Source organism: Pristiophorus japonicus, chromosome 8 (assembly GCF_044704955.1).
Source record: "Pristiophorus japonicus isolate sPriJap1 chromosome 8, sPriJap1.hap1, whole genome shotgun sequence".
NCBI lineage: Eukaryota > Metazoa > Chordata > Chondrichthyes > Pristiophoridae > Pristiophorus > Pristiophorus japonicus.
Genome location: NC_091984.1, coordinates 219,953,595 through 219,981,526, shown reverse-complemented (window position 1 = coordinate 219,981,526; position 27,932 = coordinate 219,953,595). Strand labels below are relative to the sequence as shown.

General features: G+C 43.9%; 1 protein-coding gene across 3 annotated transcripts in view; it reads left to right on the top strand.

Annotated features, from left to right (window-relative positions):
* The window catches only part of mapkapk5 (MAPK activated protein kinase 5), an 81,564-nt gene that overhangs the window by 22,734 nt on the left and 30,898 nt on the right, over window positions 1–27,932 (top strand). For all 3 annotated transcript variants that reach the window (XM_070887942.1, XM_070887943.1, XM_070887941.1), the window contains exons 3-6: window positions 15,395–15,470; window positions 21,254–21,351; window positions 21,987–22,095; window positions 25,041–25,130. In XM_070887942.1, coding sequence (XP_070744043.1) covers window positions 15,395–15,470; window positions 21,254–21,351; window positions 21,987–22,095; window positions 25,041–25,130 — 373 coding nt within the window. The remainder of the gene's footprint in view (window positions 1–15,394; window positions 15,471–21,253; window positions 21,352–21,986; window positions 22,096–25,040; window positions 25,131–27,932) is intronic.

Below are 27,932 nucleotides of genomic sequence, written 5' to 3'. Positions count from 1 at the left end.
GGTCTACTTTTTAATGGTATTTCTAACTTCACTATCTCATTGTCGGCACAGGAAAGATGGGCCGAATGCCTGCTCCTGTGCTGTATAATTCTATGATTCTAAAGTCAACTCCTTTCAGGGCTTAAAAAAAAACAAATTTCTGCAGCTTTTCCTCCTAATTAGTTCTCTTGGGTAACTGTCAGTCCCCTGATCATCCAGGGCTTGAACTGGTAATCAGAACTGGGCACAGTGCTATCCAATGTGGTTTAACCCTTGACCTCCCACTCTGAACCCCAGTGGGCCACTGACCCTCCCAATGCCTGACCCCAGCCAAGCCAAGTGCGCTACTCAGCGCTGAGCCTGCGGCCAACATCTCACCATAGGCAACTAGGCCCATATAGCAGTGCCTGGTCTCCAGTCGTCTTGGACACCCTTGCCACTGGACCAAGACCTTGCTCAGCTAAGCCCGTGTGGTAGCCAGTGTGCAACGACCACCCCACATTAAAAGAACTCTCGTATAGGCATCTTCCACTCCTCCCCCACCCACCCTTTACCTCAACGACTATCTGTCCCACCTGTGATGGACTGTGGCTCTCATATTTGACTGTTCAGCCACCTAAGGACTCATATTTTTAAGAGTGAAAGCAAGTCTTCCTCGATTCCGAGGGACTGCCTGTGATGATGATTTAAGCTGCAATTAAACCTGAGATCTTATGGTCTGTGTGGTTCGAAGGACTACCTATGATGTGTGATTCTGTACTGCACTGGGCATTGCCTTTACTCACTAAGTTATTGGAGAGCTGAAGTCATGAATGAAAGATTGTCAGTGATGTGGACAACTAACAGATCTGATCTGTTTTTAGTTTTCCAAGTGTTTTAGACTTCTATGTTTCAGATTACTCTTGTAGCTCTCTTTCTCAGCAAGAGAGATCTCACTTCTGCAGATATCTATGTAAATTTATAGCATGCCCAGGGATTGAATAGAGAACTCTTCAGTTATATCAGCTATTGATTTTATCCTGATCTTTGGAAGATGGCAGCATAACACTAGACTGACTTGGGCTTTAACTGCCAAACAAACTTATTAAGCTGTTTAAAAAAAAAAAAAAAAAAATCCAACATATATTTTTATTGTAGTTATTAAGCTTTACTAGCTGCTTCTGGAGTAGAAAATAAGAAATAGTTTGGGACTGCTGTGCTTTCTAGCATAACAGTCCAATGTTTCCTCTATTTATGGCAGGACCAAGTGACTGAAATTCAGAAAAAGGCCATGTATTTGAATTGAATGACTCGGACCTTTTCTTGGACTCCAGTCTCTGAGTAACTCCTTAACAATTGGTCATTTAAGATGGGACATGATTTTTGTAAGTGAAGCTGTTTTATTTTTAAACTCTTGTGTACAATGACCAAATTAAAGATCCCAATATCTTTCTAAATCTTAGACAAAAATTCATTTTTATTGCAATTGCTATGTGTAATCATTTCCTGTTTCATTGAGAGAGCTAGGTAGAATGCATTGTACAATCCTGTTCGTCTACTCAACAGTTACTGTGGCTGCTTAAACATCTTGAGTGCTAAACCTCCTTTGCAGCTATCCAAACATTGTGAGGGTTCTGTAGTAGAACATCTGCAAAGCCAATCAGATCTGCAGCGACTTAGTGCATGGGGACTCACTGATCTTGCCGTGGATTCACATGCATTCATTTGCCATTCTTAACCAAGGTGGTCTGCATTGATGCTGCGTATAGGTTAGGTACTTGGCACCCCTGTCACAAGGGAGTGAAAAAAAAATCATGGACAAGTCATCCAGGGTAGAATTTCATTTTCCCCCAACCCCCAGTTTTATCTCGAGTGCTCTTGGGGTTGACACCAAAGAAACATCCATGCCCAAGCAAGTGTCCATCTTTCATGTGTGAGCCTAGACAGTGATTGTTGGAAAGCTATTTGATTGTGGTTGGGGTGACATCGCACATCATAGCTGAGTCTGATATATCAATCGACCATTGGTGGCCATACCTGCTGTTGCCTCGGCCCTAAGCTCTGGAGCTCCCTGCTAAAACCCCTCCGCCTCTCTAACTCTCTTCTTAAAACATACCGCTTTGACCAAGCTTTTGGTCGCCTGTGCTAATTTCTACTTAATGCAGCTTGGTGTCAAATTTTCATTTCTCAATATTCCTGTGAAGTGTCTTGGGATGTTTCACTACATTAAAGGCGCTATATAAATACGAGTTGTTGTTGTTCTTCTCCAACATCCCAGCAGAAGTCCTTGGCTAGTAAGGAGCAGATACAGAGACTGACTTCCCCCCCCCCCCACCCCCCTTTTTAGCGGAGGTGTGCTGAGTCCAATTGTAGCCACCCTGGCAGAAATCAGTTAACTGGACGTTCAGCCTGAGGCCTTTCTCGCCTGTGGTAAGAAGCGTTGGTAATCTTGCAGATTAAACTAATGTAGCTGCCATCTGCGAGTCTTTCAAAGTTGTGTTTGCTGAAGCTTGGGAGCAGAGGTTAATGACCTGGATCCGACAATATGACAAGGCAGACAAGTTCATGGTGATAATGAAAATTGCATAGAAATAAACAGGATATTTGAGCTTTTCTTCCTTCATCCTGTTTCCTAGGGAAAAGCTGAAAAACAAATGTTTATTTTGTTGCAAATGCTCCACCCTGGCACACAAATGACTGCAGCGGTATACTGAAATGTGTTTCACTTGGTAAACTGCACCTTGAAGCTGGTTAAAGCAACTATATTTGTACAGTGTCCTATAAGTTCAAGTTTGGGATTTTTTTTGACAGTGAGGGCTAAGTAATTGGATTTCAGGAGTAAACATTGACCTCTGCTGTTTCACATTGACAGGAGGAGGTCATTAGTAGATAACGAGTTCACGTTCACACTGGCACATTCCGCAATCTTCCGATGAGGGCTGGTTTTCACCCTGTGCCAATTCAGATATTTGTCATTGCCCGCAATCAGCATTAGGACTTGGGACCTGAATCCCCAAAGCGTCACTTCCCTTGCTGCCTGAGTTCACCCGTCCTTCAAAGCTATTGATTTTTTTAAAAGGTAACACAGTACTTGTGCAGAATACCTGTGCAATGCCTAAATGTTGCATGCATGCATACCCAAGCACGAGAGAAGTCACCTTCACATAGGTATCTTAACACCTGCAAACCTGAAATGTGCAGATTGAGCACGAGCACAATCTGATTGCCCATCTTGTGCAAAACACGAAGTTGAGATCAGATCTTGCCTGGTGAAGGTGGATATCTTCTACCTCTGTTGTTGAATGCTTTTATACTCATTCATACTATATTCAGGTCTGCAGCAAAAAGCCATGACTAGAAATAACTGAATTCAAATAAGAATTTCAAAAGCCTCAATAGGAATTGAATACTGATCACCATGCCTTGCTGGTCTAACATTAGCACAACATAGAGTTTGCAACAATGCAAAACTAGTATTATGTTAATGACCATCACCACATAGTGGAAAAGCGACATTGCTAATTGGATGCAGAGAGGGGAATTTGAGGCTGAAGCAATGATTCAAGTTGTGTTTTGCAGAAAAGCAGATACTCACGAGTTTGATTTCTGATCTGTGTTGAATCAACTGATCTTGACCATGCCACCAGCTAGGGTATTACAATTGTGCTCAGCGCCTGTGGATTTATGAAAGGAAAATTAAGCTAGATTTCCCACTCCTTCTGCTCGACTGTGTACATGTGTGTGAGTGTGGTGAGAAGGTGATTGGGCTGGGCTGTAATACCACACAATTAATTGATCAGCAGACGCTCACCTTCTAAGCTCACACATGAACAATGGTCACTTAAGCAAGATCATCATCATAGGCGGTCCCCCGAACGAGGATGACTTGCTTCCACAAGAGTTCACAGATGTTTCAATGAAGGACCCGATGTTCCAGTCCTGAACTCCAATTGAAGGGGTGGAAGATGCCTGTGTGTGGATTTTTTTAACGTGTGATGACCGTTGCACATCAGCCGCCACATGGGCTCGACCGAGCTCGGCCTTTATCTAGTGGCAAGGGTTGAAGCAGGACGACTGGAGACCTGCTCTGCTGCACGGACCTGCTGCACGGACCTAATGCGCGCACACATCGCAGTGTGAGCAGGCCCGTGCTGCCCCTGGGCCCCCGGCTCTCTGGGCCCCGTACCCTCATTCTCCGCACCTCTACCACGATCTCTTGCCGCAACAAACATTCGCCACGCCTCTGCTGCGATCCCTCACCGCTCCTCCGCCACAAAAACACTCGCCACACCTCTGCCACAATGCTGGAGGGCTGTCAGCACCCACAGGCTGCATTCAGGAGGAGTTGCTGCATTTCAGAGAGAACCGGGTGAAAATTGGAATGAGGAAGAAAACAGGCACTCGTTACCAGGTGTAAATTGGGTGCGGCAATGTATGTTCTGCAGCTGACTCCTAATACTGTTTATTGTGGTAAAAGATAATGTTCAAAGTTCATTTAATACTTCATGTGGTGTAGGATACAGCCAGTTGCTGAACCTGGCTGTAAATGAATCCTAACAGTGAAAGATTCTCCCCTTTTAATGTGTTTCTAGTGGGAAGATGCAAGAGTCAGTTGCATAATCTTGGGAGTAATACTGCTATAAGAATTGCAGTGGTTCAAGTTCCATCACCACCACCTCAGGACAACTATGGAGAGACAATAAATGTGGTCTTGTCCGTGCCACCCACATCCCGAGAAATAATATATTAAAAATCAGTGCATATTTTAGGAAGGAAAAGTCTGAAATTGGTAAAGTGCTATCTCTCGCAAACCAGTGGTACCAGGTGAAGGACAAGGCACAGCAGTGAGTTGGTGTGTGTTTGAGGGAGGGAGAGAAATACAATCTTTAAAATTTTAAGCTTTAAAGTGTAATTCTGTGGCTTGGAATGATTCGAAAAGTGTTGATACGTGTATCTCAAAGAATTATCAAATACTGTAGGGTTCTATCAAAATACTGGAAAAGCACAAGCAGTTAGCAAAATACAGGCCAACATTCCAGCTGTGACTGTTCAGGTTGTTCTGATGAAGGGTCCCATCCAAAATGTTAACCTATTTTGCTGTTTCAGATTCTGACCGCATCTGCTACATTTCCGATGTTTTCTAATTATCTCCATTGAAATTATGTTAGGCAGATCTGCTGTCCTAGAGCTTGGGCTCCTGCGATTCTTGGATGGTTTAACAAATGGCAATAATGTATTTTAGCCCAACAATTTCATATGTAAATGCTGAGAACATTGTTGATTGAAGTTGGCAGTTTTTTTTACCTTTTGTGTATTTGGCAACCATTAGCTTTTTAAAAAAAAAAAACGGGGTGGGTGAATGGAGGAAGTATAAACCAATTTTTAAGCGATTAATGTCATGCTTTGCTTTATCAAGAATCTCCCTTTAGCTCAAAGACCACTCATGAGCCATACCAGGAACAGTCTAGGTTCAATTCCCAGTCTGTACCGAGTTAGCCGTTGACTGGTTCAATTCCCAGCCATTAATCTACTTTACTTTGGTAACGCCCAGTTTGGAGCTGAATTTGATGTTGACCTCAACCAGGGCAACTATAGGGGTGCTGCAATTGACCTTGTCCCCGAGTGAGGGGAAGGAGAAAATTGTCACCGGTTTCCAATTTTGATCACTATTTAATGGCTCCTGCTGGAGGTGTGATGTGGGTGTTTCAGGACAGGATTGGTTGAGGCACCTCTTTGTTTGAATAACCTGCCAACACTCGTTGTCTAAGCTCATCATTGAGTAATAATCAGTTGGTTGAGGTACAGCAGGACAACATGCACCTGCAGCATTGTATCTCCGCGAAGTCAGAGCTGCAGGGGAGGAGGGAAGGGGAGGAAAAGAGATAATCAGCGAGAAAAGAAAAAAGCCACAGTGATAGCTTATCCATTGCTATAACTTTATCTTAATTGATAGTTGTTGAGATGGTTAACAGAAGAATGTTTGATGAATCCATATTAAGCATTTGTCTGTTAAAATTGCTAGTGTTAATTTCAAGCCTATAGTAATGATGCATAGAATGAAAACGTCAGTTTGTGCTCCTGTGCAAACTTGCCTCTTTGTGACAGCTGTTTTTGAAGCGAACTATATTTTGGGAGCTGAGCATATTCAAAATTCCTATTTAGGTGCCAGTTTTTTTTGTTGAGAAATCTAACTGACTAAGTCCTGTACTGTAAGATTCCAACAAGGTTGAAAAGATTCAAGAATGAATGGTTGGGTGATTTCAAGCTTGCATTTTTAAAGTCTGTAGGTTTTAGGAGGAAGAAAAGAAAACAGTGTATGGTTGCCTTTTTGAGGCGAGAATAGAATAGAAACCAGTATGATGAGTCTTGTTTCCAGGGAAGGATGCTGATTTCGTACCCAAGTCTTGCACTGAAACGATTCCATTTTGAAGCCAGCCTTAAAAACTTCCTATCTGGTGTAAACACACTGATACAGCTGAGCTGCCTGAGTAGAGTTAGAATTGTGCATCCAGGGATCTGGGTCTGAGGCAACTATACCTTGATCATCAACACGTCTTTAACCCACTGCATGCTAAATTTCATTACGCTTTGCAAAACCATATTCTATTTTAATTACCTACCGCAACTGCGATATGAATAATGTTGACTATTCAGTGATGCTGTGTAACTGAGACACGGAGTACAATATGGAGTACAAAACTTGGAAGTATAGTGAACAGTGAGGAGGACATTGATGGATTTCAAGAGGACATAGACCGGCTGGTGAAATGGGCTGACATTTGGCAGATGAAATTTAACGCAGAAAAGTGCGAAATGATACATTTTGGTAGGAAGAACTAAAGGGTGCAATTCTAAAGCGGGTGCATGAACAGGGAGACCTGGGGGTATATGGGTACAAATCGTTGAAGGTGGCAGGGTCATTGAGAAAGAGGTTAAAAAAAGTATACGGCATCCTGGATTTTATAAATAGAGGCATGGAGTACAAAATCAAGAAACATAAGATCATAAGAAATAGGAGCAGGGGTAGGCCATTTGGCTCCTCGAGTATGCTCCGCCATTTAATAAGATCATGGCTGATCTGATCATGGACTCAACTCCACTTCCCTGCCCGCTCCCCATATAACCCTTTATTCTCTTATCGCTCAGAAATCTGTCTATTCAATGACCCAACCTCCACAGCTCTCTGGGGAAGAGAATTCCACAGATTTACAACCCTCAGAAGAAATTCCTCCTCATCTGTTTTAAATGTGCGGTCCCTTATTCTGAGACTATGTGCCCTAGTTTTAGTTCCCCCTATGAGTGGAAATATCCTCTCTGCATCCACCTTGTCAAGCCCCCTCATTATCTTTTATGTTTTGATAAGATCACCCCTCATTCTTCTGAACTCCAATGAGTATGGGCCCAACCTACTCAACCGTTCTTCATAAGTTAACCCCCTCATCTCCGGAATCAACCTCTGAATAGCCTCCAATGCAAGTATATCCTTCCATAAGTACGGAGACCAAAACTGTATGCAGTACTCTAGGTGTGGCCTCACCAACACCCTGTACAATTGTAGCAGGACTTATCTGCTTTTATACTCTACCCCCTTGCAATAAAGGCCAACATTCCATTTGCCTTCCTGATTACTTGCTGTACCTGCATACTAACTTTTTGTGTTTCATGCACAAGGACCCCCAGGTTCCTCTGTTCTGCAGCACTTTGCAATTTTTCTCCATTTAAATTATAATTTGCTTTTCTCTATTTTCTGCCAAAATGGATAACCTCACATTTTCCCACATTCCCATCTGCCAATTTTTTTACCATTCACTTAGCCTGTCTATATCCCTTTGCAGATTTTTTGTGTCCTCCTCAAAATTTGCTTTCCCACCCATCTTTGTATCATCAGCAAACTTGGCTACATTACACTTGGTCCCTTCATCTAAGTCATTAATATAGATTGTAAAGTTGTGACGAACATTTATAAAGCACTGGTTTGGCCTCAACTGGAGTATTGTGTCAAATTCTGGGTACCGTACTTGAGGAAGGCTGTGAAGTCCTTGGAGCGGGTGCAGAAAAGATTTACAAGAATTGTTCCAGGGATGAGGGACTTCAGTTACGTAGCTAGACTGGAGAAGCTGCGGTTGTTCTCCTTGGATCAGAGAAGGTTTAGAGGAGATTTGATAGAGGTGTTCGAAATCATGAGGGGTCGAGTCAGAGTAGATAGAGATAAATTGTTCCCATTGGAGGAAGGGATCAAGAACCAGGGGTCACAGATTTAAGGTGATTGGCAGAAGAACCAAAGATGACATGAGGAAATTTTTTTTTACGCAGCTAGTGGTTATGCTCTGGAATGCACTGCCTAAAAGGGCGGTGGAGGCAAATTCAATTGTAGCTTTCAAAAGAGAATTGGATAAGTACCCGAAGGAAAAAAAATTGAAGGGCTATGGAGAAAGGGCGGGGATGTGGGACTAGCTGCAGTGCTTTTGCTAAGGGCGGCACAGGCTCGGAGGGCCAAATGGCCGCCTGTGCTGTAACGATTCTGTGATTCTATTTGCCGGTTACCCTAGTGATGGGTAGTACCTGGACTGAAATCTGACAACTCTTGTATGTGGTAACTAGTTTTCAAAAATTTACAATTTTACTTTTGTAAATGAAACCCGTTATTTCTCACTCTTATTTCCCCGCCCCTGCCTACCATTACCTAGAAAAATATTATTTTGGGTTACTGCGTAGGACTCACTTTCACAAGAGAATAACTGGGACTCAGTCCTATTCATAAAGTTGTAAATCTCCATTTACTAAGGCATTCAATCATCTACCAAATGTTCTGAGCTGTGTTTGCAGCTAACTTGAATCTTCTTTGAGCTGAAGGAATGTAGAGAGTCCAGTATGATGCGTACATCACAGATAGAACATGGGCTTGTGCCAAACACACTGGTGACTTACTAATGTTGTAATGGAGAGGCATTAAACAAGGGAACAATTACCAAATGCTATTATCTCGCTCCTAGCAACCAGTTATAGGGCTCAATTTTGGCCAGGAGTTACTGTTTTTTTTTTGGAGTAACCTGCTTTTTCTGGCGTAGCTTAAAAATCCCCAGTTTCCCCAATCAATTTGCCCTAGTGTTTTTTTTTAGGTTCGTTTTTTTTTCCTCAAAAGGGGGCGTTACCAGCCACCTGTTGGCCAGGTAATAGTTACTCCATTTCTGCTTGGGTCACTTGAGGAGAAATAAAGAAATTGGCACAGGTAGGTACATCGGAGGCAGGCGGGAAGCAGAGAGGACCTGGACCTAAACCAACCAAGCCTTATCTTTAGCAATGTTTGCAAACAAAAACTACTAACAATTCTATAAGAAATAAAAAATTCAAGTCCTACCTTCATCTTCAAACTGCAATTCACCTTTCTGCACTCGGCCCGAAGACAGCGGGCCGGTGCGGGAGGCTACTCGGCCAGGGCTAGGGGCGGGCAGGAGCACTGATAGAAATCACCAGCAGGCAGGAGCACTATCCGCTCTCCTGCCTGCCCCTACCCCTGGCCGAGAGGCCTCCTGGTGCGATCTCTTAGTGCTGGAGGGAGGGAGCTGGCAAAAAACATCCAATCTCTAATCTCACTGTCCAGAGTTCAGTCCCAATAAATAGCACATAATTAGTGCTTCTCAGAATTTTAAGGACCGGATTCATGTTCTCCCCTCCCCTCCCCCTTTTAATCTTTTCTCCAATGAAACGAAGTTCAGCTCTGTCGCTCCGCATTGCTTGCATCTGAGAACCATCTCTTATTGCCTTTCTCTGTATCCTAGCTAGTTTTAAGAGAGAGAGCATTAACACATAAGCCCGGAGTGAATTGATGAATAAAAACAAGAAAGCAAGTTATTCTACCTCAGAAATTCAGTCGCGAAGACACAGGCAGCTCTTTAGTGGCCGATTGCCAACTCTCAGCGATACTGCGCGTGCGCGGACATCACTAATCACACCGGCACATGTGCAGACGTCCCGACACTTTTTCCAGTGCAAACGACTGGTCACGCTGCGTGACTGCAGTGAAGAGGCCAGACAGCGGCCAGAGTTCCCAAAAAATTTTTCGCCACACCTCAGAACGTGCATAAGCAGCGCAACTCTGGTAAGTGTGCCGCAAAACAGGCTCAGCCAAAATTGAGCCCATAGAGAGGAGTTAAGAGGCTTGGGAGTAATGTGGTTTGCCTGCCTTTGTTTAGAGAGGGGGATATATGGTGGAAGAAGAGAAATACTTGTTCGAGCGCAAATAACCCAAAAGTTTTTTCTAAGACGTTCTATGCTAAAACCACAGGCTACATGTAATCTGTCTACTGTAATGTGGCAAACTGCCCAGGAGCAGGATTTCTTCACAATACTGAAATGCATATATCCAACAATCTTTGGGAAGATTCTATTTATAAATAATATCATCTTTTTGTAGCTTTATTTTTTTCCCTCACCTAGACTCTTCTCCTTTCATGGAGGCAATGATTCACGCTGGCAGCAGCTCATGTGCTATCTCTTGGCGGTGTAGCACCATGCTGTGTTCTGTGCACCATTTCAGCTCATTGAAAATTCCAGCTGGCAGCAACAAGGCTCCAAACATTTAGTACATGATTGAATTACTTAATAAATAGAGATTTACCAATTTAAAAAAGAGGCAGAGTTCTCAGTTAACTTCCTGTGAGAGCCAAGCAGTGTTTTCTCTGACACAGTTCTGGATCCTATGCAGTAACCCAGGTGTGAGTAGAATGGGTTTATACCCTTTGGAGTTTAGAAGAATAAGAGGTGATCTCATTGAAACATAAGATTCTGAGAGGGCTTGGCAAGGAAGATTGTGAGAGACAGTTTCCCCTGGGTGGCGAGTCGAGAACTAGGGAGCATAGTCACAGGATAAGGGGCTGTCTATTTATGACTGAGATGAGGAGAAATTTCTTCATTCAAAGGGTTGTGAATCTTTGGAATTTGCTACCCTAGAGGGCCGTGGATGCTTAGTTGTTGAGTGTTCAAGACTGAGATCGATAAATTTTTGGTCTTGAGGAATCAAGGGATATGGGAATAGGGCGGGAATGACGGAGCAGGCTCGAGGGGGGCGTAAGGCCTACTCCGGCTCCTATTTCTTATGTTCTTGTGTATCTTTTTCAAGGTGGGCTGGGGAGGGGGGGATTAAACATTAGAGAGAGAAAAAGTTTATATACTAACAGAATTAGAAACATTTCAAAACTAGTTACCAGATTTCAAGAACTCCAACAACAACAACAACAATTGTATTTATTTAGCGCCTTTAACGTAGTAAAACATCCCAATGCGCTTCACAAGAGTGTTATAAGACAGAAATTTGACACCGAGGCACATAAGCAGAAATTAGAGCAGATGAGCTCGGAAGGGGCGAGGCCATGAAGGGATTTGAAAAGCAGGATGGGAATTTTGAAATCGAGGTGTTGCTTAACCGGAAGCCAATGGGATGATGGGTGAACAGAATTTGGTGTGAGTTAGAACGCGGGCAGCCGAGTTTTGGATGGCCTGCAGTTTACATAAGGTAGAATGTGGGAGGCCAGCCAGGAGCCTGGACTAGTTAAGTCGAGAGATGACAAGGGATGAGGATTTCAGCAGCAGATGAGCTGAGACCGGGGCAGAGATGGGCGATGTTACGGATGTGGAAATAGGCGGTCTTAGTTCTGCCTCGGATATGTGGTCGGAAGCTCATTTCTGGGTCAGACATAACACCAAGGTTGTGAACAGTCTGGTTCAGCCTCAGACAGATGCTAGGGAGAGGAATGGAATTGGTGGCGAGGGAACGGAGTTTGTGGCGGGGCCCGAAGACAATAGCTTCGGTCTTCCCAATATTTAATTGGAGAAAATTTCTGCTCATCCAGTACTGGATGTCGGACAAGCAGTGTCAATTTAGAAACCATGGAGGGGTCACGAGAAGTGGTGGTGAGATGGGGCTGGGTGTCGTTAGCGTACATGTGGAAAATGACGGCGTGTTTTCGGATGATATCACCAAGGGGCAGTATATAGATGAGAAATAGGAGGGAGCCAAGGATAGATCCGTGGGGGACATCCGAGGTAACGATGCGGGAGTGGGAAGAGAAGCCATTGCAAGTGATTTTCTGACTATGATTAGCTATAGAAACATAGAAAATAGGTGCAGGAGTAGACCCTTCGAAACCTGCACCACCATTCAATATGATCATGGCTGGAAGGATAGTTTACCTTTGTCGCAGTCACAAAAGTTGTCATTTGTGACTTGGAAGAGCCGTTTTGGTACTGTGGCAGGGGCGGAAACCAGCTTGGGGGGATTCACACATGGCGTTGCGGGAAAGATGGGCACGGATTTGGGAGGCGACAACACGTTCAAGGATTTTGCAGAGGAAAAGGAGGTTGGAGATGAGGCGGTAGTTTGCAAGGACAGGTGGCGAGGGTTGTTTTTTTTTTTGAGGAGAGGGGGACAGAACGTGAAGAGAGCGAACTGTTAACAATGTTTGCTAACAAGGGAAGTTGGGTGGTCAGCAGTTTAGTGGGAATAGGGTTGAGGCGGGTCTCATGGACCAAGTGAGCTCGGAGAGGTCAAGAGGGAGATCGGAGAGAAACTGGAGAAAGATGCAAGTTCAGGGCTAGAGTAAGGGGAACCTCAAAGGCAGGTACTCCTCTGCTTTGGCCTTCCAGATGAGTCTGATGATCTGTTCATCCAAATTAGGGAAGACAGTTTGAGGTCCCTTTTCTAGCATTTATGGCTCCGCTTCATACGGAATAAAGCTGCTGAACCATGCTTCATCTTTCTAAAGTAGGTACAGTGCCCCCTTTGAATAGTCTTCAATTTGTTCTGTATTTTGGGTGACTTTGTGCTGCAGCTGTGCTCCCTTTTATTGAGCACGTATTACGACTGTTCTGTTGCACGTAGGAGCTTACAGCTGTTGGGGGTGCGAGAGAGAAAGTCTCATTGTTCTAATCTGAATTGAAAATAGTTTTTTTTTTTAAAGTGCAAGGCCACAGCTCCAAGCAGCTAATCTACCCAGGCCCCATTGCAGCAAATGTTCACTTGCAGAATAGATCACTGTATAGCACACTAAATGAATAGTCTGAGCAAGTGTGTTGAACCTAAAATGAGGTGTTAGGTGGACTAGCCTTTTCTCCTTTCTGCCTTGTGTCTACCACTACTGTTTGCTTATGAATACTCTGATGTAGTGGAGGGCAGATAGGTTCCTGGAATGTATAACTTCTGTGGCTCCAATTGATGGAAGAACACCAAGAGGTGGATATAACTGAAAAAATGTGGACCTGGAAATCTGTGCATTTAGTTGCATGCATGATGAAGCTAAACATTCAGGCTCTGAAGCATGTGCTTATACTTCTGTTGATCTCATTTTCCTGACAGGGCTCTGGCCCCAAAGGTAGAAGGTTCAGGCAGAGTTCAGAGCACCATAAAATGGGTGTGTTCTCAAACAATGGTTCAGAGAGGGTAGAAGGGGTAGGGATATCAACTTATACTGTCAATCATCGTTCCAATGTTAAAGGAATGCTTTGGGATGAAGAGCAACAAATACTTTATAGTGCCTTTAACATAATGAAACATCCCATTGTGATTCACAGAAAAGTAATCAGACAAAAAATTGTCATTGAGACAAAGGAGATAGTAAGTGCCTTAACCAAAAGCTTGGCTAAAGCGGTAGGCAATGCTATAATTTGTGATGAAATTTGCATCTCTTATTTTGTAATAAAATTTCAATACTAAATTTTGTTTCGGAAAAACTTGTCGAGCGTTGCCTGACCTCTAGATCAAGATTGTTATCTCAGCACTGTTTACAAAACAAAGAGTGAAAATGTAACCTCAGGCCCCAAGCAACCCAAGCCAAAAGTGAAGAAAGAAATGTATTGTTTGCCCAGCCGACACTGGCAATCTCACCAGTGATGGAACTAAGATCAGAAGGGCAGCCACATTGTCATTAGAGGTAGATAGATGCAAAGGTTCCCCACAGGTATTCGGATATAAGGCCATTCTGTAGTACAGTACTTGCAGTTATTGTTCTAGTGAAAGGAAAATTGTGCCCTAACTGAATTTCTTGACTTTAAATTTTTATTGCTACTCTGGGGCCGATATTTAGTCCTGCCAGAAAGCTGGCACTCCTACCTTTTTTTTTAAAAAAGAGTTTTGACCGTCTTTTCATGAAATTCACTTTTTTCAATCGGCGAGGAAGTTGGTCATAAAGGGGGTGGAAGTGCGGCAGTAAGTGCTGGTGAGGGGCGGAAGTGGAGGTGGGATGGATTCTCCGCCACTGTCACTCAGCAGCGGAGCGGTGGTGACCTCATTGCGTGTCTGCGTCACCACGAATCTGGCACTGGACCACCAGGGAGGGTTTCGGCCGGGCCAGCGGCCTGGCACCCAAGAGGGGCCGTCCCAAAAAATAAAATGGCGGCCGCGGCTTTAATAGCCGCCACACAGCCAGGGCAGAGCGAGAGAGCATACAAGGTGCACCAACATAAAACGCTGTCGGGGGCACTGCTCGATGGCAATAAGATTTTGCTTGCTAAATTTCACGGGAGGGGGGGAGGGGGGAGCCCGGCGGTGTGCGTATTGATGATGCCCGCACGGCTGATGGTCAGTGGCGGGGCGGAAGTGGAACCGCTAGAGAAAACCCCGAGCTGAATTTAGCTTGCGGCGGCCATTTGACCAGAAATCGGCGGCCACCCGACTCCGCCGCATGGCCGCCACAAACTGGCGGTAACGGGACTTATTGGGGAGCTGAATTTTGACCCCTATGTCTGTTGCTCCTCTGAACTTTACTACTACTTCCTGAGCTGCAGTTTTGCTGCCCTATGTGCTCTTTATCTGCTCCCCCACAACATCCTACTGTTTTTAAATCCAAACTCATCACACTATCTCTGTTGTTCTAACCGATTCTTTCCCAGGAACTCTAAACTATGGGACTTTTTGCCTCCTTCAGTCTTGTTTTCTTCCTGCAGTCTGCAGACTTTCAAAAACCTAATTATTACTTTCTGTTGACCTTGCCTCTCTCAATTTCTTAAATCGTTTTTTAAATGGCCTCCTTCTGTGCTGTAATTGTCAGAGGTGTTGTCTAGCAAATGAGACATCTCTCTGATGTTCTGCTTGCCTGTTCAGGTGGGTGGGCCTAGAAGATCCCATGCATGTTGACATCAGCTGGCCTGTGCACAGGAGGATTGGCATAGACCTGGGTGGCTGGTGGTGCTTGTTCTCTGGGTTAAGAGATGGTTTATGAGATGGGGAGGGATTGCAGTGCAATTATTAGCAATTAGAGATTGAGTTATTTTTACAGCTTTTTTTTTAGAAAAAATACTTATTTACTTTGCAATTTAATTGAATTATGTATCTTAAAATAAGATTCTTGATTTATAGAGCTATCTATGAACATGGCAAGAAAAAGTGTAATAGAGTGGTCTGTCCTTATTCTTCCATTTATATTCAATATTTGATATATTTTAGAGTATGTATGAAAAAGTCAACCGGAGAACGATTTGCACTAAAAATTCTCCTCGATCGCCCAAAAGCAAGAAATGAGGTAAGAGTGTGATGTTTTAAAAATGTTTAATAATATAAATTGCAATTTATGTTGGGGGGTAAATTATTCAGACCACAAGCAGACTGGACAAATTGTGGAACCACTCAACATGTTGTGAAAACTGCATTGTGAAATATTACAATTGACACACTGCTAGACCAATGGGAGGTGCCTTTGTAGGATTCTCTTCCTTCTCGCCTGAGAGTTTCATTGCAGCAAGGCTAGGACATGACGAACCATAGAAGCTGATGTGCAGGTCACAGGCCGACTTTGCAGCTGTTTTTATTAGTTTTAAAAACTCTGAAATCTCTCCAGTGTTTAGATTTAGAGAACTTAAAGGAATGTTTGACTTGAATTCATGATTCTATGTTTGTGCCAATAACTACAGGACTGACAACTGAAGAACATCTTTACTGCTGTCTGCCTCAGGAAAGGAGATCAAGCTATCTTTAAAATTGTTCTGTTTTCTCTTCTACTCACGTGGCTTTATATTGTCTCATTTAGGCTCAAGAACAAATGATTCTTTGTCAAAAGCAAAATACTGCAGATGCTGGAATCTGAAATAAAAACAGAAAATGCTGGAAATCTCAGCGAGTCAGGCAGCATCTGTGGAGAGAGAAACAGAGTTAACGTTTCGGGTCGAACTGGTAGTTCTGACAAAGGGTCTTCAACCTGAAACATTAACAGCGATTCTGTGTGTTGGGCCACCAATGCACTATGCCATGAAATATTAGGATGTGTGTTTGTACTAGTCATTTTCTAATGTGGTGTGTACCTCCTTGCACATACGGTCATGGGGCGATAGTAACCAAAAGACAAGTGTTTCCATCAGAGATGGAGAAAGTAGGGAGGGACCATACTCCCTCTATCAGCATAACCCTCTATTCACTTCTCCCTCATATGCTTGTCCAGGCTCCCCTTAAATGCATTGATACTATTTGTTTCAACCACTCCCTGTGATAGCGAGTATCACATTCTCACCACTCTCCGGGTAAAGAAGTTTCTTCTGAATTCCCTATTGGATTTCTTGGTGACTATCTTATATTGATGGCCATTAGTTTTGCTCTTCCCCTCAAGTGGAAACATTGTCTCTCTATCTACTCTATCAAAACTTTTCAGAACTTTCAAGACCTCTATTAGGTCACCCCTCAGCCTTCTCTATTCAAGAGAAAAGTGACCCACCCAGCCTGTTCATCCTATTCCCTCCCCCACTAAATGCGGACCTTTGTCAAAGCTGCAATCGGTGTACAGATTGCTTGCCGCCTTCTTGATCTGAAATAGAGGAAGTAAATAGAAACCTATTCACTTAAAAAAAAACACACACTGCAGAGCGATAATCACATGTTGGATCTTATATAACAACCTTCCAGTTGTTGTCTGTATAAGAAATCGCATCAAAAAATTACCTCTTCTCCTCCCCCCCCCCCCCCCCCCCCCCCTGCCAGTATTCTATAGTGTTAATGATCATTAGTGCAGTAGAAGCCAGTCTGTTCTCAATTAGTGCTGAGTAGATCTCCTACTTTCTTGCACTCCATTGTTCTCTCGGGCTTGCAAAGTACATAATCATCAGCAAGAGTTTAGAACAGGCTGTACTTCTAAATATAGTATTGTTGTGTACATAATGTTGATAACAGCGCTAAGTAAAGATCACCGGAAACCTATCTATTCTCTTCTCTCCTTCCCTTTCCCAGACAACAAAATAGAGCAAAGTAGAAGGGGAAAGTTCAGTAGAGTGCAAATCTTTCCTGTCTCTGCAAATGTCAGTATAATTTCCTGTTTGGTTATTTGGTTCTCCATTACCCAGTGTAGAACATGAGGAATACAATCCTCACAGCTCCACCAGTGAAATGGGCAGGGACCACTTTGGGGTTTTCAGCAGCAGCACGGGCCAATAGCAAGGCTGTGAGGTGGCGAGGCTCACATTGCGTACTATGAATTCCACATAGAGAGAGATTCTGTGGGAAGGAGGACAGTAGGAGTTTGTTTGAGTTTGTGTGTGTGTGTATTGGCACATGCAGCAGAGCCTGGTCTCCAGTTGTCTTGGATCCCCTTGCCACTGGACCAAGACCTTGCTCCGTCAAGCCCGTGTGGTGGCTGGTGTGCAACGGCCACCCCAGGCTTAAAAGAAATCCACGCACAGGCATCTTCCACCGTTTAAAATGAGTATCGGTCATCTGAGTACTCATTTTTAGTGCGGAAGCAAGTCATCCTCGAACCTGAGGGACTACCTCTGGTGATTTCTCAGATTCCTGGCAAAGACTCCAAATATCTGTAACACAGCAATTCCTTACAAACTACTGGACAGATACATTCCTTTGTTTTCACCAGATACTTTGACTTGGTCAATGAGAAATATCAGCTAATGTGTAAGAAAGTGAGGTTTAATGAGATGGAAAATACTGCCAATACACAAAAAAGCTATTGGCATCTGTAAAGAAAAGACAAGTTAAAGTTTCGGACGGAAATCCTTTCAGTACGGTGATGCTGGTAGACCTGCTGAATGTTAGCAGCATTTTCTGCCTTTATTTAGGGCTAGAAATTCGGCAGGTTTGCACCCGTTTTATCACCGTGACGGGATGGAAAAGTGATTTTTTTTGGGGGGGTGGGGGGGGTAAAGACAGTGCGCACAATTTAGCGCCCGGGTGTAAAATTCGGCAGCGGTTTTGCGCCGGCGGTAAAAATTATCGCCTGCCCGTTTTTTTTTAAAACAGTTTTTATGATTTCAATCAGCGTGCAACGCTCAGCTATCGATACGGGCAAAAAATTCGCCGATGCCGCCATTTTTACCGCCCGCACAAAAACACGCCTGAAAAAAATCAAGTCTTACCTGCTTGAACCCACGACGCACCCAGGAGGCCTTAGCCCCCATGAGTTTACAGGGAACAGGCCTCATACCTGCAGCTGTCTGAGGCACAGTGCGTTTGAAGGCTGCGCTTCTGAAAAGAGGTGGTCGCAGAGATATGCCAGCTCATAAAGGCAGATGCACAGCCTACCAGCAGCATCAGGACTGTACTGCCCATCGAGGTGAAGGTGCCTAAGGCAATTGCCTTCTATGTCTCAGGTTCCTTTCAGGCATTAGCAGGGGACGTATGCTGCAGTTCGCTACACATAGCTGCATTCGCCAGGTGACTATTGCACTGTATGCACGCAGGATGGACTTTATAAAGTTCCCAATGACCAAGGAGGCACAGAATGAGAGAGCTGTGGGATTTGCACTAATTGCTGGCTTTCCCAAGGCTCAGGCTGCCATTGACTGTATGCACATCGCCCTGCGAGCACCTTTAGAGGAGCCAGAGGTTTACCGAAACTAAAACGGATTCCACTCCCTGAACATGCAGATTGTTTGCGATCATACTCAGCGCATCATGGCAGTAAATGCCAGGTTTCCAGGGAGCATCCATGATACTTTCATCTTGCGTGAGAGCAGTGTCTCATACCTGTCAGCCACGAGGCCAGAGCTGGATTCTGGGGGATAAAGGTTACGGCCTCGCCACCTGGCTCGTGATCCCCATCCGGAACCCTCGGACACAAGCCGAGCATCGCTATAATGACAGCCATATAGCCACACGCAACATCAGCGAAAAGACAATTGGTGTGCTCAAGCAGATTGGACGAAGCCTGTGAATGTGGCTTCCTCCGAGGAACTTGTGGCCGCAACTAAAAGACGTGCTGACTGCATCGCCCCATCCCCCCCACTCCCCCCTCCCCGGAACAACTTCATGATGACGGTCCTCGGCACGGTCCTCGTCTTTCTCCTCGACCCACACATGATGGGCTGAGGTGGAGGCTTCCACCTATGCCTGGACCACTCTGGAGGCAGCCTGCAATACTCCCCTCAGCAGGTCGCTGAGTTCATGTGGCTCTTGCTCAGCCTCACCACTCACAGGTGCTGTCAGTCTGGGTGGTAGACACAGGGGACTGCAATCAAGACCATAAATTGCCGTTGGGCATTGACCGCCTCTGAGTTCTCCCGCATCTCAGCTGCAATCTGCGACATGCCTTCCCTCATGGCCGCAGATTGTGCCGCAATGTTGCTGGAGGAGCTCTCGACTGAGTTCGCCGCTCTCCCTTGACAGTCCCACCATACCCAGGTATGCGTCTGCCTGTCTTTCAGCAGGACGGCTTTGCTGACTCAACCTCCGAAGAGATAGCATACAGGTTCAACGCTGGGGGTGCGTTGCTGCACACAACTTGGACCTGCTGCCTCAGATTGGGCGAAGTCTGTGAATGTGGCTTCCTCCGAGGAACTTGTGGCCGCAGCTAAAAGACGTGCTGACTGCATCGCCCCATCCCCCCACTTCCCCCTCCCCGCAACAGCTTCATGATAATGGTCCTCGGCACGGTCCTCGTCTTTCTCCTCGACCCACACATGATGGGCTGAGGTGGAGGCTTCCATAGGAGGATGTGGCCCCTCAGAATCCACATCTGCAAAATCAAAAACAACAGATGAGCAGCAGGGGAGGGGGCAGGGTGACATAAGTAAGGTCACATAGTGCAGGCTTATTTGAAGGACCACCACCACTACTGCATTATGTCGTCGAGATACACTATCACATTGCCCCAACACTAGTCCACAAGACACCATCACATTGCCCCAACCCAGCCCCGGGATTTTGCAGGACTTGCCATCAGTTCGGAACATGGGCTCAGCACACGCATGGGTAGTTGACCTCCCGGAGGCACCAATTAAATCGGCCACAATCTCCTCCAGGTCTGTTAATGGATGCGTTTGGGGCGGATCACCGCCTGTGCGTCGCTGCTTGTGCCGATTGTGGGACAACTTTTCCTGCAAAAATGACAATAGGAATGGTTACCAGAGTGCCCTTCTGCTCTTGTCGTACACAAATAGCCATCAAAGCACTCCTACCATACTGTGTGCATTTAATACAGCCGGCTGTTTAATGGCCCTGGTAGTTGCACGTGCTTCATGAAGACATCGACGTGCAGAAACATCTTATGTCAAAAAGCAGTCTGAATAATGTGTAACGATCATTCATGGCAAATAATTACTTACACTCACGACCCTGCAATGGTCATTCCACCTGTCCCTGCAAATGTCATCAAATGAGAAAACCTCAGCAACTCCGGTCTAAAATCTCCTTATAACGGCTGGGGGTGGGTGGAGGGGGGGTTTACTTCGACCCCTCTTATTAAACTCCCCCATCTACTTTCAATTGCTGTGATCAGTGCTTCATTGGCATCAGAACTAAATTTCCTGGCCCTCTGCCTACTTTAATCACCCTGCTGCATCTTCTCTTGTCTGTGAAAAATGGCAGATTGAGACCTGGGTGTACTGCGCATGCGCAGGCGCACCCTGACACATGATCAGAATCGCGGGAGGAAAAAAGTCAGGAGAACAAAATCGGCAAAAAAAAAATTGCACATGCACAGTTGGTCTGTTTTTTCAGATCACTGAATTCGGCTCCAGCGCACAAATGCAGTCGTACAAAGCCGGTTATTGCCGCTATCACTGGTCACCGTTTGCCGAATTTTGCAGCGTTCAGATATAGCGGTATTCCAGCGCTTTTTATAAAAAAAGCCGCGATTATCGCCCAAAAAACGGTCATAGCGCTAATTGCCGAATTTCTAGCCCTTGAAAGTTTTAAATATTTTGTTTGGGCAGCAAGTGGTACAAATTGCTTTACAATTGTGAGTTTATATGATTGATCTCCAGCGGAATTTTTTTTTTAATACTGTGCAAGAAAAATTATATTTTTATTTATATAAATTATGATTTAACATCTTGTATTTCAAATAAAGTTATTCCTTTGTCTCATTCCCAGGTTCGACACCATCTGATGTGTGTGGGCCACAACAACATTGTTCAGATTATTGAAGTTTACGCTAATAGCGTTCAGTTCCCTCATGAGTCCAGTCCAAGGTATGTCTCGGTCACGGTAACAAATTGGAAGGTGAAGTAAACTTGGGTATTTCATTACGTGCAGGAATTGTAGTTATATTTTAAAGAAATGAAGTACACTCCATTGTGAATTATGGAGCACATTAAGCAAGAATGCTGATGTGGACGTTGGTTCAAAACCATTTCTGACTGATTTGATATCTGCTCCCTCTCTGCCACCCACAAGATTCCTACTTCAAAAGCAATTTAGGCAACCTCAATATAGTTCTTAGTGGTCACCATAGCACAGAGCTATCCATAATTCTCAACAAATTAGATTGAATTTTAGAGTCTTGCTAGATGTGGTAGCTCCACATTGTACCATATCAGATTTTTGAATGCATCGTGCTATACTGAGTGCAAAAAAATAAAAGATTGTTCAGTTTCTGCAGCTGACATTGCTTAGTTGCCGCCTTTTCTCTTGTGTTCTCAATTGCACATTCTCTCTCTCTCTCTCTCTCTCTCTCTCTCTCTCTCTCTCTCTCTCTTTTTCTCACTTTCTCTCACCCTTACTCTCTCCCCCTTTCCTGTCTCCTACTTTTGTTGTTTTTTTTAATATGTTATTTAAATACACTCTTGCCACTAAATTCACATTCTTATCCTTTCACAATCCTCAGGGCTCGGCTGCTAATTGTGATGGAGATGATGGAAGGTGGGGAGCTGTTTCACAGAATCAGCCAACACAAGCACTTTACAGAGAAAATGGCAAGCCAGGTTACTAAACAGGTGCGAAATGCTTGATTCTTCCATATGGGTGAAGGTGGCAGTAAAGCACAGTCCAGCTGTATTAAAGTCAAGGTATCCTGAAATGACTGCAGACCCAGAAGCTGACGGCTCTGCCTTGTTAGGCAGCGTTAAGGAGCGAGAGATTCAGACCAGAAACCCGGAAGTCCTCAACAGGTTCCCTGCCCAAAAGTCAGCCTGATTGACAGACTTGGCTTCCTGTCAGCGGGACTCTGGAGCAGGGTGCAGGTAAATCCGTTCCATGACCCAGGGTCTTTGTATGGAGGGGAGCACTCCTGCTCCTCCTGGCCCACAAACAGTGCCTTCTCCATGAAGCTGTCCTCGCCTCCCTTGAGCTGCCGGGGGGGGGGAAACCCGGCTAGCCACTGTTAAACCTGCAAAGCAGGTTAAATCAGAGGCTACCAGCCTCATTAAAATATTTAAATTGCCAACCCGCTTACTGGGAGCCTGTCCCTTGTCCCGCCTCTGTTGAATCTGGAAGTAGGCGGGTTTCAGATTTTTAAAGTTTTAACATCTGACCCGACCCCGACCAACCCTTTTGTGTGTTAAAATGCACCCCCAGTGTTTATCTTGGGTGGGGGTCAGTTCAAGTACATGTCATTTTTTGGTCACTCGTGTTTCCTTCAGTCTGTCATCGGTGGATGGCTGGGCTGGGAGCATATTGCTTGGACACTTATCCAGGCAAGGCTTGGCGTCGGGGCGGGGGGGGAGGCTAAAAATAATTGTGGGTAAAGGATCAGTGGGCAGGTCAGCAGTCTGGGAGCTAGGCATTTGAACCGAGGCATTTGCTTTGAGCTCCATGTGTATTTTGCTATTTCTTGCTTGGTATTCTAAATACAACGCTACTCAAAACATGGAGCATATCTCATGGTCAACATTTGAGTTTCCTCTCCAATTGAATCATGTTTCCTGTTGGTTATGAGAGTGCATTTGCTGAATGAGTAATCACTTAGACTGTCTCACATGGAGAAGGGTACAGGATTGTACGGTGAGGAAGAACATTTTGTGAACTTGTACTGGAAAAGAAAAAGTATTCAGTGATTTAATAATTGCTGTATTAGCTGAAGTAGATGAATGGCAGAGAATATAACCCTGGAGGAAAACAAATCTTTTACTTGACAAACTCAAGGTATATGTATTAAGTGAGGGCATTTTCTCTAGCCTGGCTACTGCAGTTACTTAGAATTTTACAGCATAGAACAGACCATTCGGCCCAACAGGTCTATGCTGGTGTTTATGCTCCACATGAGCCTCGCCCCACCTTACTTCATCACACCCCATCAACATCCTATTATCTTGTAAAGGGGTGGGGGTGGGGTTTATGCCGATATTATTTTTGAACACATTGAGAGATGCACAAGCACAATTCACCCTCTGATTTTTCTCTCTGTGGCAGTGTACTCTAAATTCTGCCCTACACCTCAGCTTCATGGCACCCCAGATAATCGTGAACCTCCCATGTGTGGTGGAGTTGGTGCAGTGCAAGTTTAGTGTATATCATGTGTAGTGTGCTCTTGCATCTCTCAGACTTGCCAAGCACTTCACATGCAGTGACTATTTATGTAGATAATTCTGGCAACCATTTGTGCAAGTTTCCACAAGCACCAATGAGATGAATGACCATTTAATATAACTTTGGTAATGGTTGAGGGGGAGAAAATTGACTAGGACGCACACCTAGAACCCTCTGCTCCTCTTTCAACAGTGCACCCGCACAACCAAACAAGTTGATGAGAACTTTGTTTAACATTTCATCCAAAGGACAGTATCTCTAATAACTCAACAATCCCCAGTAATGCATTGGCACGTTAGATATACTATCCTACTAGTCAATGTTTAACTTGTCTTATTAAAATATAATTATTTATTTAAAATGCTACATTTAAAGCACTTGCTTAATGCTCAATGATTTTAAATGGGCATGAAATTTTGTTTTGTATTTGTGGTCAATAAAAAGTTTCAAATTTAACCTAAATCCCTGAATTGTTTATAGGCCCTTAGTTCACATTGAGGAATGTAATTTTGAAAACATTCATCTAATTTTTATTCATGTATACAGGCAACTGAGGAATAAAATCAGTAACAGAAGAAATATTAGATATCACACAAAAAAATATAAAGTAGAACATGCATTGTATATTTTGTATAAAGTTGTAAAAGAGTTTGTATCAGGAGTCTAATACCTTCAGTTAAGGTCACTTGCATCTGGATCAGAAGGTTGCGGGTTCAATCCCCACATCAGGGTTTGCACTCATAATCTAGGCTGATATTGAGGGAGTGCTGCATTATCAGAGGTACTATCCTTCAGAAGAGACGATAAATCTAAGGTCCTACCTGGCTTTTCCAGTAGGTCCCACAGCACTCTTGGAAGAATTCCTTTGGTAGCCTGCCCAATATCCCCCCGATCAGATTAACTTGTTCCCCTCCATTGCTAGTGTTGAATGGCTGCTCTGTTTGCCTACACTGCACTTCAAAATTAATTTATTATGTGACTCACTGGGGAAACATTTTGACATGACATAAGGCACTATATAAATGCCAGTATTATTCTAACAGAAGATCTTTCTTTTCTATCTCAAATGGTACAGTTACTTTTATAAGCTACATTAACCTTCTGATTTATGACATCAATCATTTGCAAAAAAAGTTGAGATGTGCATTTCAGCATTGATTCCAGCATTACTGTGTAGGAGGTAGTAATGCTTTAATTATTTTAGAGAGTTCCCCTCTTTTTCAGTAAAGTGAGTTTGGAGTGAGGAGATCTTTTTGTGTTTTCACAGATATAAATCCCATGTGCATTTGCTCCATATTGTTAATGGCAGTGTTTTCAATCTCTTAACAACTAATTGCAGGATGACTGGGTTCTCCCCTCTTGGTCATTGAGTATTTACTAATATCTGCCTGTATTGTGTTGTGTTTTTGTGTAGATTGCTCTGGCTATACAGCACTGTCACTCCCTGAACATTGCCCACAGAGACCTCAAACCTGAAAACCTCCTCTTCAAGGACAACTCTCTGGTGAGTACCAGAATCAGAGGCTGACCATGTAAGTGGTAACTGCAATAGCCTAACTACATGGTAACCACCTTCATGATTTAACACTCTTTAAACTATAATTATATAGTAGTATACCTTCTGTGGTGCTGCTGATGATAAACCAGAAGTTGTGCTGTTTTATAACGAAGCATTGCACCATGTTTTAAAAAATATATATATATATATATATAGGCCGTGTGTGTCCCTTTTAGGCTAGAAAATGTATTTGCTGTGCATTCTTGGAAGTGAATTGTGGATTCACTTACAGGTCAGGTTGCAGATGGGACCCCTGGGTTTGCTTGATTGACAGGTCAATTAACAAGATCAAGAGACAGTGTGGAAGCAGTATGCTTTGAGAGTGGGAGTAGAAACCATGCATGCCAACTGTTTTCAGCCCCCGCTCATGCTGTCAGCATTGGAGGATGGCATACTGTTGGTTTTGGGCTGAAAAAGCTTAATGTCTGTGTGAAAAGTGCAGTCAAGATATATGTGAAACACACAGCACTTTTCAGATTGTTTTGCATCGGTGCAACAGGTAGAAAGTCTAAATCATCCTAATTATAAGAATCATTCTCTGAAACTTTTGCCATTTATGCACCTAGCTTGCTGCTGTATTACTAGTGTATCCCCTATGGTTTTGCACCTGTTAAATTTTAACCGAACTGTTCGCAACCTCGACCTATTTGATACTGAGCTTCCAACCCCATGTCCTCTCCATCACCAAGACCCCCTACTTTCATGTTCGTAATGCATCCATAACTCGCACCAAGTCCTTTTCATCCATCAGTCCCGTGTTCGTTGACCTATATTGACTATCGGTCCAGCAACGCATCTAATTTAAAATTCTCATCCTTTTGTTCAGATCCTTCCATGGCCTCTCTCCTCCCGATCTCTGTAACCTCCTCCAGTTCTACAACCCTCCGAGAACACTGCGTTCCTCCAATTCTGTCCTCCTGTACATCCCGATTTCCTTTGCTCCAACATTGGTGGCTGTACCTTCAGCTGACTAGGCCCTAAGCTCAGGAATTCCCTTCATAATCCTCTCCACCTCCTTCTTTAAGACACTCCTTAAAACCTACCTCTTTGACCAAGCTTATGGTCACCTGTCCTAATATCTCCTTATGTGGCTTGATGTAAAATGTTGTATGATAACGCTCTTGTGATACGCCTTGGGACTATTTATTACATTAAAGGCGCTATATAAATGCAAGCTGTAAGATGCGCGCTCTCTGTCTTGCCTGTCTCTGTGGTTGCTGTGCTGCTAGTTCATTTTTTAAATTCCCCACTTCTCTCATTTTCTTTCTTTTCTTTTCTCTCTTTTCCTTTTTTTAGTGGGAGGTGCAAGTGCTGGTCAGAGTGGGATGTGGCCAGGTCAGAGACTGGTGAATCAGGGGTACATTTGGGTTTGCAGTTGGAGAGTGGGTAGAGGGATCAGGCCTGGAAGCTACATTTTCAGGTGTGGGGCACTACCTCAGAGACTCTCAACTCTGGGAAGACCGAAAGGTAAGCACAATGTAAATTTATGGGAAATTTAAGCCTAATAACTAGGCACAGCACCCAAGCATGATGGAAACAGCGTGTCATGACCTACCTGTGAGCATAGGAAGTGCATGCTGTGTGTTTAAAAATATATATATTATATATATATATATTTTTTTTTAATATATATTACATACACACACATATATGCTAAGCATTGGGCAGAATGTGATGGATCAAAATCCTTATGGGAGTGGGGTGGGTTGTGGAGGGAAGGGGTGGGGTGGCAGGATAGTGAAGGTCTCCCAAGGGTTAAATAACGAGGAGAGATTACACAAACTAGGGTTGTATTCCCTGGCAGTTATAGACGGTTATGGGATGATTTGATCGAAGTTTCCAAGATATTAAGGGGAACAGACCGAGCGAAACTATTTCCGCTGGTTGGGGAGTCTAGGACGAGGGGGCAGAGTCTAAAAATTTAAGCCAGATCTTTCAGGAGTGAAATTAGGGAACACTTCTGCACACAAAGGGTGGTAGACTTTTGGAACTCTCTTCCGCAAATGGCAATTGATGCTAGATCATTTGTTAATTTTAAATCTGAGATTGATAGCTTTCTGTTAACCAAAGGTATTAAGCAATATGGGGAAAAGGCGGGTATATGGAGTTAGGTTGCAGATCAGCCATGATCTCATTGAATGGCAGATCAGGCATGAGGGATTAAATGTCCTGCTTCTGCTCCTATGTTCCTATGTCTCCAGTAGACTTGTGACATGTGATCCAATTTAGGGTTTGCGTTAACAGGTAGCAGAATTATGTTTTTGTTCTTCAATCCCCCTCCCACCTACCCATGAAAAAAGAGACAAGATACCAATGGTGAAGTTACTTTTCTTCCATTACTTGGTTTTCAATTAATTATTTTGGATGTTTCTAATGCCTCCACTCAAGCACTTTGTGCTGATTTTATTTTGGTTACCTGTGGCTGTGTTGTATTTGTTCATGGCTAAGAATGCAAGGTGAGTGACATCATTGTGGACTCCAGTTCCTGTGTAAGGCTCGTCTCGTGGTGTCAATGTCTTATATGCAGGCTTTGGGAGCTTTAATTATTTCTGTCCATAGAGATTGACATCCATTTGCTACATTCCCTTTTTTAATTTGTAGTTTGATGTCTGTGTCCTTGGGTCTTCCAGGCTGCTATGCAAAATATGGAGGTCAGCATTGTACAAACGTGACATCAGCTTTGTGAGTTTAGCTTGTCTGAACAGCAGGCTCAGTTGGACAGCAAATTCGTACTGCATGGGTCTACGA